At 51.4% G+C, this 12,057-nt stretch overlaps 1 protein-coding gene across 11 annotated transcripts in view; it reads left to right on the top strand.

Annotated features, from left to right (window-relative positions):
* PUM2 (pumilio RNA binding family member 2) overlaps positions 1–12,057 on the top strand; it is a 70,313-nt gene that overhangs the window by 34,933 nt on the left and 23,323 nt on the right. For 10 of the 11 annotated variants that reach the window (XM_003339883.4, XM_007477941.3, XM_001369389.5 and 7 more), the window contains 7 exons: positions 371–644; positions 726–819; positions 6,654–6,773; positions 7,573–7,718; positions 9,799–9,973; positions 10,494–10,637; positions 10,725–11,024. In XM_003339883.4, the coding sequence (XP_003339931.1) occupies positions 371–644; positions 726–819; positions 6,654–6,773; positions 7,573–7,718; positions 9,799–9,973; positions 10,494–10,637; positions 10,725–11,024 (1,253 nt within the window). The remainder of the gene's footprint in view (positions 1–370; positions 645–725; positions 820–6,653; positions 6,774–7,572; positions 7,719–9,798; positions 9,974–10,493; positions 10,638–10,724; positions 11,025–12,057) is intronic. The other variant, XM_056814865.1, reaches the window with a different exon arrangement.

Below are 12,057 nucleotides of genomic sequence, written 5' to 3'. Positions count from 1 at the left end.
TAGCCCAGTTCCTGGCCCACAGCAGGCACTCAATTCCTAGTCCATTCTACCTTTGTCACTCCCTGGACGGACTCATCCCCACTTTCCTCGCCTGCCCGATGCATCCATTTCCCTGCACTGTGAAGGATTTGGCTTAGCTGGCCTCTGTGGTCCTTCTCGGCACCCTTTGTCCTGGGCCTCCTCGGTTCTCTGAGGGCCCAGGGACGCCCGGGGCCCATCCCAGCTCTCAGTATGCTGGGCAGCCAGCCTCTCTTGGCTTGGGTTAGGAGGGGCTGGGGGTGGGGGGGTCTAGCCTGTGTTTCTTTAGCACATTGTAACTGGTGACTGTGGCTTCTCCACTTCCTGATCCTCCCCAATTCTTTTTATTTAGTCGTACTCCAGGAAGCCGCCAAGCTTCCCCCACAGAAGTAGCTGAGCGCCTGGGCCCCAATTCAAATCCTCCCGAAGGACTGGGTCCTCTCCCCAATCCTGTAGCTAATAAACCCCTCGTGGAGGAGTTCCCCAGCCCCGAAGCCCAGACTTTGGATGCCATGGAGCAGGTGGGCCTGGATTCCCTGCAGTTTGACTACCCTGGAAACCAGGTGCCGATGGACTCTTCAGGGGCTGCTGTTGGCCTCTTTGATTACAACTCTCAGCCGCAGCAGGTAATCTGGGCTCCCAGGGGACATCTGGGCCGAGGAGGAGGTGGACAAAGCACATCTGAAGTGGGCGTCTCTGTCTCCTAGCTCTTCCAGAGGACCAGCGCGCTCACCGTCCAGCAGTTAACGGCCGCCCAGCAGCAGCAGTATGCGTTAGCTGCGGCCCAGCAGCCCCACATTGGTAAGTGGGGGCCGGGGGAAGCCTCCTCTGAAGTGGGTCGCTACCTCGCGGGAGCACATGCTTAGCAAGCAGCTCCTGGCACAGGGACGGGGCCCAGTCTGCGTGTGTGCCAGGCCAGAGCGTCGGCGCTGCCTTATACACTGGAGAAATAGGAAGAGGAAACGTGGTGGGATGCCCTGGCCAGGTCACCCACGTACACGTGTGTGGGATGCCTCTGGCCTCATCTGGCCCTGTGGTCCTGGGCAAGTCACTGACCTGATGCCTCCTTCCCTTCCCCCTCTGTAATATGGGGTCCTTCCCAGCCAGGCTTGTCGTGTGGGTCTGAGGAGATTGACGTTCCTTCTCGCAGTCATCTGCTGTGGGGACATTGTCATGGCTGCAATGCCCTGCAAGTATTAGTTCAGCCCTCGCTCTGCCATGGGGGCTTCTTCTGAGCAAATTGTTGAATTCCTGCACAGGCTCAGTGAATCCTTTTTTCTCCGTTTGTATACCAAATTTTCATTGGCCTGGGACTGGCTTGCAGGCTGTGGGCGCCCCAGGCAGTGTGGTCTGCTTGCCAAGCCCACTCTCCTTGCCTTTTTGGCGGTGGTAAGAGGGGCCTCCTGAAAGCTCCCCCTGTTTGTTCTTCCTCTTTGGGTCTGGCCTTGAACCTGCTATTGGCAGCCATAGCTCCCTAGAGCTTTAGAACCTTGAGCAACAAAGAGTCAAAGAAAGAAGGGGAGCCAGGAGGGGCCTTAGGAGCGCAAGGGATGCTTGGTGTCCAGGCTTTCGGAATGGGATAGTGTAGGATGTAACATGGGTCAGGATTCAGGGGTACAGCCTCTACGTAGAAATGGCCTTGCTCCCAAATCCCATAACTTTAACAAAAGGAAACGTTCCATTAGTGGACGTGAACTAAGAGCTTTCCATTGTACACTTGGCTTGGGAATAAAGTGCACAGGCCTGCCTCCTTCTCCCTGTTCTGAGGCTGGCCTTATTTGTTTTATTAGGGAGAGGGATGCAGTGAGGACTCCTGTGCGTGATTTTGCTTTCAACAAGTGCTTTATTGATGCTTTTAAAAAATGTTGTCACTTCCCAGCACGTTCTGGGAACTTTTCCTCCCACCTCTATCCATTGACCCAGCGTATCCAAGTGTTGGAAGAAAGATAGCTAGGCCAGAAAAGCCAGCACATCAGCCATGTCTGACATCACCTGGAGCCTGAGGCTTTCTGCCCAGAATGCAGAGGTACATTGAAATCGGTACTTCGGAGTTGAGCCAAGTCCAGAAACCGTTTTGGAGCTAACAAGAAAGGTGAGAACCAGTCTTCTGGAGCTCCAAGTCTAATGGAGGAGACACCATGGATACATTGGCTCCCTCAGGATTATCCTGCCTGGGGCTGTCTGGATGTCTGGATCTGCATATCGACGAGCAGCTCAGATCGGTCATTGAATCCCCGTTTCTTGAAACAGTGATGCTTTCCTAGAAATGATTCCCTTTTGGAATAGGATGTGTGTTTGCGTGCTCGTCCCCCTTGTCTCTCTTGGTATAAAAATGTTCCATCCATTCACACGGCTCTGAGTGAGAGCACTCGAGGGCCTGAGGGCGACCGAAGGAATCCCTAAGAATAGTCCGGGGATTGAAAGTGCTCATGGAAAGCACTACTGCAAGCTCGTCCCCAAGGGGGCCGCCACCTGTCATCCCAGGGGGCTCTTCTTGCCATTTGAGGACAACTTTCATCCTTCTGCTGTTCTCTGAGTTTATTAAATTAGTCACAGTTAGAGGATACTGTGGATAAAGTGCTAGACCCAGGCCACCTACCTCGGTTCCTCATCTGTAAAATAGGAGTAGATTGTTACAAAGGTTGAATGAGGTAGTGCATGTTAAGTGCTTTATAAACTTGAAAGGAATAGCTGTTTGCTATTACTAAGTAAGCAGCATACACATTTAATTACAGTCCCACAAAGCACAAGGAGCATCCACTGGGAGCAACAGGCCCTTTGGAATATTGCCTTCTTGAGTCTGTGGCAAAGCACTGACTAGCATAGGGGAAGAAGTCTGTCATCAGGGAGAGCTGAGAAGGCAACCTGGAGAAGAAGGATGAAGGATGACTGGCCTGGCCATCCCCTTTAAACAGGATAAGGCTACACAGGAAGGAGGGTCCTTCCAGGAAGTACCCTTTAGCCCGACTTCTAGCCTTGGGCCAAGTCCAAGGGAAACATGCAGGCAGAATGGAACTCAGGACCTTCCATAGAGCTCTAGGCCTGGCACTACAGCCCCTTCTAATTCTTTGCTTTTTAATTTAAAATACATTTTTCTCAAATGAAAATCTATCTTTTTCTTCTCACATTTCCACACCATTCTGTATTCTTTTTTTTTTTAATTAGTCGATTTAGAACATTTTCCCCCTGGGTTTTGTGTGTGTCCTTGATCAAAACCTATTTCCATGTTGTTGATGTTTGCACTAGGGTTTTCATTTAGAGGCTACATCCCCAATCATATCCCCCTTGATCCATGTGATCAAGCAGTTGTTTTTCTTCTGTGTCTCTGCTCCCACAGTTCTTCCTCTGAATGTTCACATCATTCTGGCCTCTTGGTTCCTATCTGGTTGGGGAGAGAGCCATAATTCCCCAGAAGTCCCTTGGAAGTGGAGTGTATCATTGCGTTCTTAAGACTTCTTTAGCTTTCTCATTGGGTTTTTCTTACTAGTGTTGTGTCTGTTATTTTCCTGGTTCTGCGCACAGATCTTCCCAGATTTCTCAGAAACCTTCTGTTTGTCATGGCACAGTTGTATTCCATCACCGTCCTTTCCCTTCGATTCCTACTTCTTTGCTACCACGAAGATCCTATAGACGTTTTTGTCCACCTTTTCCTTTTTGTCTTGGATCTCTTTGGGAGCTAGTCCAGTGGTGGTTTTGCATGATTTGCTAGTCCTTTGGGCCTGCTTCCAAGTTGTTTTCCACAGTGGTGCTCCACCAGTAATGTTCTAGCCAGCCTGGTTTTGTCCCACATTCTAGGTGCCTGGAGAGAGCAGAGAAGGGGCAGCAGAGAGCCCGATGGGAGGGCTGTTAGGAGTGGGCATGGCTAGAAGGCAGAGTCTTGGGGGCCTTGGTCAGGTGCAGGCAGGCACTCAAAGGCAAGTGTGCCCATGTTGTACTCTCGTTTTACGGAGCCGCCGCCTCCTCTCTGCCTAGTGGACAAGACTGAGCTTTTCCTTCAGAGGTCACTTTAAAGGCCATCTTCTTTCTGCTCAGACCGTGGTACCCACACCACTTCCTTTTTGTCCTTCATATATACACACTGACAGCTGGGCTTTAAATAGACTATCGTATGCACACGTTGTTTGGTCTGAAGACAAAACGATCCTTTTCATAGCCCTTGAAGTTGTGTCCGACTCTGGCCAAACAGTTCTCTTTGGATCCTTAAAACCACCCTAGGAGGGACGAGGAGTCGGAGGTAGACAGCTGAAGTGACTTGCCCACCTACTGTCTGTGGCCAGATTTGAACCCAAGTTTGACCAATTCCAGGCCTAGCAGTTCTCTTGCTGTGGTTCCCCCCAAGGCCTTTTATCTGGCACGCAGGAGGCACTTACTAAGTGCTTGTTGGCTGACTACCCCAAGTTGCCCTCATCTCCAGACCGGGCCTCACACGTAGTTCAGGAGTGGATGGTCGTCGGTGCCGTGTCCTGTCCATCAAGACCTCCTAAGCCTTTGGCCTCGGAATCTCTAGGTCAGACCAGCTGCGACCAGATAACCAGGTTCCCCGACATGTTTGCTGGTGACAGTCTGGAATAGTTCCCATCCTTGCTCACATGATTACCATGGACATTCAGGTCTGGAAGCGTCTTCCTCTTCACCCCCGCTAAGCCCAACAGAAGCTCCCCTTCGAGGGAGTGCCTCTGGGCTGGGCTGAAGACGACCTTTTCCCCGTTTTCATTAGGCTGAGAACACTTGCCAGGAACTTAGAGAAGCTGCCTGGTACTAGGTTCACTGCTGGGAAATCAGACCTTTGCAGATTGCTTACTAAATCCACTTCTGATGAAGATGACTGGGAGACTGTCAGAGATTGTGAGGCCTTCTGGGCCACTGGAGGCAGTGTGTCTGGACCCTGTTCACGAGTGACCATGAGGATTAATGACCTGGTGGGCCCTGCTGTGTTAGAGGGTGGATCCTGGGGGCTGTGATGGGGCTCAATGAGGCCATCTTGGGAAGGAGTGCTGTGGCCATTGCAAGGCTGGCCCTAAGGTGCTGGTGTGTCCACATGGAAAGCCACCCTTGTGTCGGCATGGAGGATGCCTGGCTCATTCCGTTTTGCTGCCACCGCCACTGCCATCCAAGACCTTGTTCCCAGTGTGACCAGGAGCATCCTCTCCCCTACAGCAGCTGTTGGCTGGTTTTCAATAAGAGGCCCACGTGAATGCTCAGTGTACATGGAGAACCAACCACGACCATCGTCGGGGTGTCAGAAGGTGTCTGAGGAATGCGGGATGGTGAAGGAATAAGAAGACGTTGGCCCAGCACCTCCACTTTCTTCAGAGAGATACAAAACAAGGTTCTCGCCTGGGACGGTTGGGGGAGGAGGGGAGGCCTGGCAGTTCTGAGCAGGCTCGAAAGGGTTCAGAGGGAGGAGGGTCTAAAAAGATGGCCTTGCTGCCCTGAGGCTGTCATCACTTGGTAGTGGATCCCTTCTGCGTCTGGGGATTTTCTCCAGCTTTGTTCATCACCTGATGAAGCCCTAAGACATCAGGTGGAAGAAAAGAGAAACAAACATGTTTTAAGGACCAGCTGTGCTTTCCAGCTAGGTTCTCATCTCATCCTCACAACGGCCCTGGAGGGGTTTGTACCATCAAGGACACCGAGGCACCCGGAGGGGAAGTGACTCGACTTGTCCAGGATCTTCCAGCTCAGAAGTGTCAGGGGCCAGACTGGAACCTGGCTCTTCCTGACTCCAGGCTCAGGGCTTTGTCCACTCACTGAGATACCAGCTGTCATTCTGGTGGAAAGAATGCAAGGCTTAGGTGTTTGGCAGGACCAGTGGCGACAAGGAAAGGGCAAGGCACTTAGAGGCTGTAGCCAAGGGCTTGAGATGGGGAGGAAGGAAAGGGTCAGTAGTGATGGGCTCAAGGAATCGGAGGTCATGCTGATGAACCACCGGGCTTGGGTTTTGGAGACAAAGGGGGAGGGAACAGTGAGAACAGATGGGCATCAGCCGAGGGGATTGCAGTGGTAATGAACGTAGATGTGACGGCCAATGGCCTGGAGCACAAGGAAGTTGAGGCACTGGGTGATGGGGGGGACAGTGTTCTTGATACTCCGCAGCATAAGGACAGGCGTTGGAGAGGAAGGGAAGATGGAGGCAGAGGGTGAACACGTACAGGAAGGCAGGAGAGTGCTGTACTGGAGCTTGGCAAGTGCATGACTGGGGAGGGGGTGGTGTGGGGAATTCAGGAGTGGTGGTTGGACAGAGAGAGTCTAGAGGATACCCATTCCCCTGCCACTGACTCCTCAGTGCCTCTGGCTCCCCAGGTGCCAAGGGGGTGAGACTGAGACGGTTTCTCTCCCCTGACCTAGACTCAGGGTGTTTCCCTCTCTGGAGGGGATTCCTTTTTATTTTTCAAATATTGTAGGATGGGATTTCTGGAACTCTAGAGTCTTTAGAGACAGCTGGGCTTGGAGTCAGGAACCCCCAAGTTCAGATCCGGCTTCGAACACTTGGGGGGTCAAGATAGCACCTACCTCCCTGGGGAATGTGAGGATCAGTTTCCGCCTTCCTCCCTCCCTCTCCATTGTGTTAAGTCTCTAGCATGATCTGCTCTCTTGGAAATAAGTCTCATCATTCACTCTCCTTTCTCCTCCAGCCGGCGTCTTCTCCGCAGGTCTTGCTCCAGCTGCTTTTGTGCCAAACCCCTACATTATTAGTGCTGCCCCCCCTGGCACTGACCCTTACACCGCAGCAGGCTTGGCAGCGACACTAGCAGGTAAGGCGCCTCCAGCCTGTAACAACAGAGCAATGACACGTCCTGTTGTGTCTGGCATGTGTTGGGGGAGTTTGTGGGTGCTGAGTCAGGCAGGTGTCTGGGGGTGTCTCTTGGTGCTTTGGAGGAGAAGGACAACCAGTGCATTTGGTCAGTTGGACTGTCCGGCCTTCTGGACAGATGATTGACTAGCCTCTATTAGAAACTGGCATCCCTTGGAATCAGCTGTGTCGAGATTGAATTTAAGCACCTACTATATGCAGGTCACAAGTCATGTTAGCCTTTCAGTCTCCCACTGGATTCCTCCCCATCTCATTTTTCTAATCACGCCATGAAAGCTCTCTCTAGTTTTCCCCAGAGCTAATTCTGTGTTCATTGATAGGTTGCTTGAAGCAATTGGCCCAAATGTTTTCACCTTATAGGATGAGGCCAGTGACCCGTCTTGACAACACACATTTTTGTACGAGCATCGCTCTTTTTAACGTGGGCAGATTTGGCATCAGCGTGCTGTCTGAGGCCTCAGTTCTCCAGTCTGGAACGAGGCAGGGTTGGCCCAGGTGGGATCTGGCCTCCTTTTGCACTCTAGACCCTAGGACAGAGAGAAATAGTCAGCCCTCCCAGGCCTCCTTCCCCTTCTGGCAGCTCATCCCCCCTTCTCCTTAGTGTCCAGCAGAATCGAAGAGGCTTTTAATCTGAACAGTGATTCTTTGGGATGTCTCCAATTTCGTATTTGTGGCAATTGGTCATTTGGAATGTTCACAAGCCAGCATGAATTAACCCTTCCTTCTCCTGTTTCGGCTAGGTCCTGCCATGGTCCCTCCCCAGTATTATGGCGTGCCCTGGGGGGTGTATCCAGCGAATTTATTCCAGCAGCAAGCTGCAGCTGCCGCCACAAGTGCAGCCAGTCAGCAGGCTGCATCCCAGGCGCCACCTCCCGGGCAGCAACAGGTAAGTGCCTTCCCAGGGGCCTGCACCTTCGTTCTGACTAGTGGGTGATGACCAGGCTGATCGATAGATGATTCTGTGACTCAAAGCCAGGCCAGCTTTCCCTCACCGTCCATCTTAGAATCGATACTATGTATTGGTCCCAAGGCACGAGAGTGGTGAGGGCTAGCCAATGGAGAGCAAGTGACTTGCCCAGGGTCACTCAGCTAGGAAGTGTCTGAGGCCACATTTGAACCCAACAGCTCCCATCTGTAGGCCTAGCTCTAACCATTAAGGCACCCAGCTGTCCCCAAGCCAGGACAATTTTCAACTGTGGATTATTACTACTTTTTGATATTTTATTTTCCCAATTACATGTAATTAACAAATTATTAGGTCCAAATTGTCTCCCCAGAGATGGCACGTGATTTGATTTGGGTCTCATCATCTGAAACTGTGTATTGGTCACTGTTGTAAGAGAATAGTCCTAGGAACCTCAAGCCCCCAAAGAAGCTCAAGTGAGAAATCGTCTGCTTGGATCTGCATCTGACCCCGCAGGAAGTCCTTTCTCTGTCGTCTCTCCTCCTGATGGGTCCGGGTCACTATGGCCGAGAGTAGCCAGGCCTCTCCCAGCTGACCATCGCATAGTTTTGCCGTTACTGTGTACAGAGCTCCCCCGGCTCTGTCATCTCTCTGCGTCATTCGTGAGGGTTATTGAAGAAGACTAAGGGAAAGGGAGAATATTTTTATCAGCAGTCGCCTTCCAGAGAGCCGGCCCTGGAGCTGGGAGGTTTTGGCTTCCAGCGTGGCCTCTTCCTAGCTAGGTGACCGCGGCACGTCGCTTAGCCCTCTTCTGCTTTGGAACTGATACTTAGGGTCAATTCTAGCACAGATGGTAACGGGTTCTGTTGTTGATTCTTTTTTAAAAGCAAAACCCCATGTACCTTTGAGCTTTGTCTGTTAAGAAAGTAACACTCGGGAGGCCTAAAGTCCTGTTGGTAACAGGCTTCCTAATGAGCTCACTGCGCTTGCTGGCCAGTCCATAACTTAAGCACAGAACACTGCCTGAGCGTGCACTTTCTTTCTAATGTGGCCTGGGAGAACAATCACAGCAACCAAAGAGTTCTCTTTGATGGGCACTGTGTGCTTGTCACTGCAACGGCACTGTGGTCTTTGGGGCTCTCCGCTCAAGGCCATGCGTTATGGGGAACAAGGCCGTGACATGGTAAGGATTTCCATAGGCCTCTTGTCACCCCATTGCCCGTGAAGAAAGCTTGTGGCCTTTCTACACGTCCTAGTGGCTGCCAGTCTGTCCTTCCAGGAGCTTCGGGCTGTTCCCCATCTGGGACTCTGTCTTACTTAGTATTCCTAATCAGCCCATTTCTCATTTGTTTTGTTTTGTTCTCAAAGATCCATTTGGATCTCCACAAACGGAGCCTTCCCAAGCACCGAGGAACCCTTTACGCCTCAGCTGCCCCTTCTAACTGTTTAATTGTCACAGCTGCATTTTAAAACTTGACCGCTTGGTTCTGAATGGTCCGGTTCTCGGAGCTTGTTCTGCCCTCGTCCAAACGGACCTTATCTGATTTTAGACACATTTGCACTTAATCTGGAACCTCAGTAGAACTGAAAAAAAGAGTTTGGGGAAACGTTTAGGTTTGGGAATGAGAGTGCAGGAAGTTATTTATTCCTAGAGATGCCTCAGGTTTGCTTGGTGAATTCCAACTTGATGATGAGAATTCCACTTACTTTTGTCATTTAAAAGAAGGAAGTTGTTTTTTCAGTGCAACTTGGGGATAAAGCAAAAACCTGTGAAAGTTAAACATCTGTGGTAGTGAAATGACGTGAGAACAGTTCAGTACTGGGGGACCATGCTTGGAATGGAGGTCATTTACTCCATTAAAGATGGAGAAGCTGAATCTTCGGGATGGAGTCTGTCAGCTCCTGCAATTTCCAGAGCCGACTTCAGGCCCCGCCTACATATTTGATTGGGGACCAGACCTTTGCTTTTGTTCCCTTGACGTTTGTAAAGTTATAAAATAGTGAGGTGGCTCAGATTCCTGATTTTGTTTGGTCAGGTGATTTCTCGGTCTCTCTTTTGTAGGTTCTCCGGGCTGGAGCCAGTCAGCGCCCTCTCACTCCTAACCAGGCTCAGCAGGGGCAGCCAGCAGAATCCCTTGCCGCTGCTGCTGCCGCCGCCGCCGCCGCCGCTGCCGCTGCCGCCGCCGCTGCTAATCCCGCTCTGGCTTTTGGGCAGGGTCTTGCCACTGGTATGCCAGGTATACAATTGGCCATGATCTAGGGCCTTACTCTTCTCTGGGCTGCACTGATCCCCCAAGGCTTTCTCTTCCCCCATCTGCTCATGATCTTCATGCTCAGCAGGGTTGTTTAAGTCGGAGGTGCCAGAGCACCTTGGGTCCCGTGGCCCATTTTGGTGCAGACCCATTCCCATTTGGGTTGTGCACCTTTGGGATCCTCCCTGGGTTTTCATGGACAACCTGGTACTTCTTTCATTCAGATTAAAGCTAAGTAGTAAATAGGATTAAGCTATAGTTGAACAGATTTTTCACATCAGGTGGGCGGCCTGTGAATGGGAAAGCAGGAATACAAGGACAAGCTGGAACAAGGACAGTGGGTGGAGGATGCTGGGTTTGTAGGTGGACTCATGATGGTGAAGTGAAGCTTTCCTCTTTGGGGATTGCTTGGCTTCCTTTGAGTTCCCACGCCACTTCCCAGTCTGGTGCTTTCTCATGAGAGAAGCCCTGTTGAGCCTGTCCCTTTGTCTCTCCCAACCTCTAGGCTACCAAGTCCTTGCCCCAACCGCCTACTATGACCAGACTGGTGCCTTAGTGGTGGGCCCTGGAGCAAGAACGGGCCTGGGCGCCCCAGTCCGCCTTGTGGCCTCCACACCTGTCCTCATTAGTTCGGCAGCAGCCCAGGCTGGTAAGTTGGCAGGACGGCGGTTTTCTTCTTAGAGACAGGTCTCTTTCTGGGTCCTCGTGCATTGGATTCCTCACTTGTGTCTTGCAGCAGCTGCAGCTTCTGCCGGAGGGACTGCCAACAGTCTGACAGGAGCCACCAATGGACTCTTCCGGCCTCTTGGCACCCAGCCGCCGCCGCCGCCGCCCCCTCAGCAGCCTCCTCCTCAGCCCAATGCAAATCTGCAGTCCAGTTCATTTTATGGGAGTAGCTCTCTGACCAGCACCTCCCAGAGCAGCTCCTTGTTTTCTCATGGTCCAGGCCAGCCTGGAGGCACGTCTCTGGGCTTTGGGAGTGGCAGCTCCTTGGGGGCTGCTCTGGGCTCTGCTCTCGGCGGCTTTGGCTCATCTGGTAAGTGTCCTTTGTGTCCCGAAGCTCCTTTTTAATGATTAGAATTTTAAATGAAAATAGGAATCACAGATCTTCTCTTAATTCAACAGAAAGAAAAATAAGGCAGTATCCATTGGGTCTTCTTTCTTAGTTTTACAATACAAATTTTAATGCATTTCAAGCAACCTAGAGTTCTTCCAAATATGGTGCTTTTTGTAAAAGGCATTTTCTTGTCTTTAGAAGTTTTTTGGATAATACATTTTAGCCATCAGTGGCTTGCCCCTTATTCCTTTGGACAAATGACGTGCTTATCATGGAATTCCTATGCTTTGGTGGTTTGTGATTACCTTAATTTTCTCTTCATTGAAATGCAGTGTGGTGTGGTGGCAAACAGTTCTAAACTAAAGCCCCAACACTTTTCAGGAGCTGCAGACTTGGAATTCCTAAACCGACTTTTTCTTGGCCTTTTTCAATGAGAACCTTAATGTTTAGGGAAAGAGTCCCTCCATCACTTGCCTTGATGACCTGCTTTTAGTTTTTCAAGACTCAATTTTGGCCCCTGCAGACTTAGCCTTGCCCACCTTCTGAAACCTCTGAAGTCATGGCATCCCTGTGGCTGAGGAGCTTGGCCCTGCCTCCTTGCTCAAGCCCACTGCCCTGTCAGGCAGTGTCTTCTCTTCCCAGTAGGTGCTCCCATGGCCCATTCCCTTCCATGACTGTGTAGACACAATTCAGCCCAAGGACCCAATCCTGCCCGGGGATGCAGAGCCGACAAATGAAGGCTTAGCGCACACAGTGGGCCTTTGCCCTTTCAGGGCATGTGCAGAACCTTACTTGCCGACTGGCCAGTCTCCAATGATTCCCATTCAAGCGGAGCATTGATCTGGGTTGGGAGAGAAGGCTCAGTCATCAGCTATGACCCCCCCCCCCCCCAACCATCCCTTTTTCCTTGGCCCATCTCTTCAGGAATGGGAGTCAGTCACTAGATTGAGCAGTTGCTGGCAGTCTAAAAACCCCATTGTCAGCCTGTTGTGTCATTGAGCTAGGGGGACCC

This window comes from Monodelphis domestica, chromosome 1 (assembly GCF_027887165.1).
Source record: "Monodelphis domestica isolate mMonDom1 chromosome 1, mMonDom1.pri, whole genome shotgun sequence".
Lineage (NCBI taxonomy): Eukaryota > Metazoa > Chordata > Mammalia > Didelphimorphia > Didelphidae > Monodelphis > Monodelphis domestica.
The sequence above is the reverse complement of the archived record's forward strand: the minus strand, read 5'-3'. Positions and strand labels throughout refer to the sequence as shown.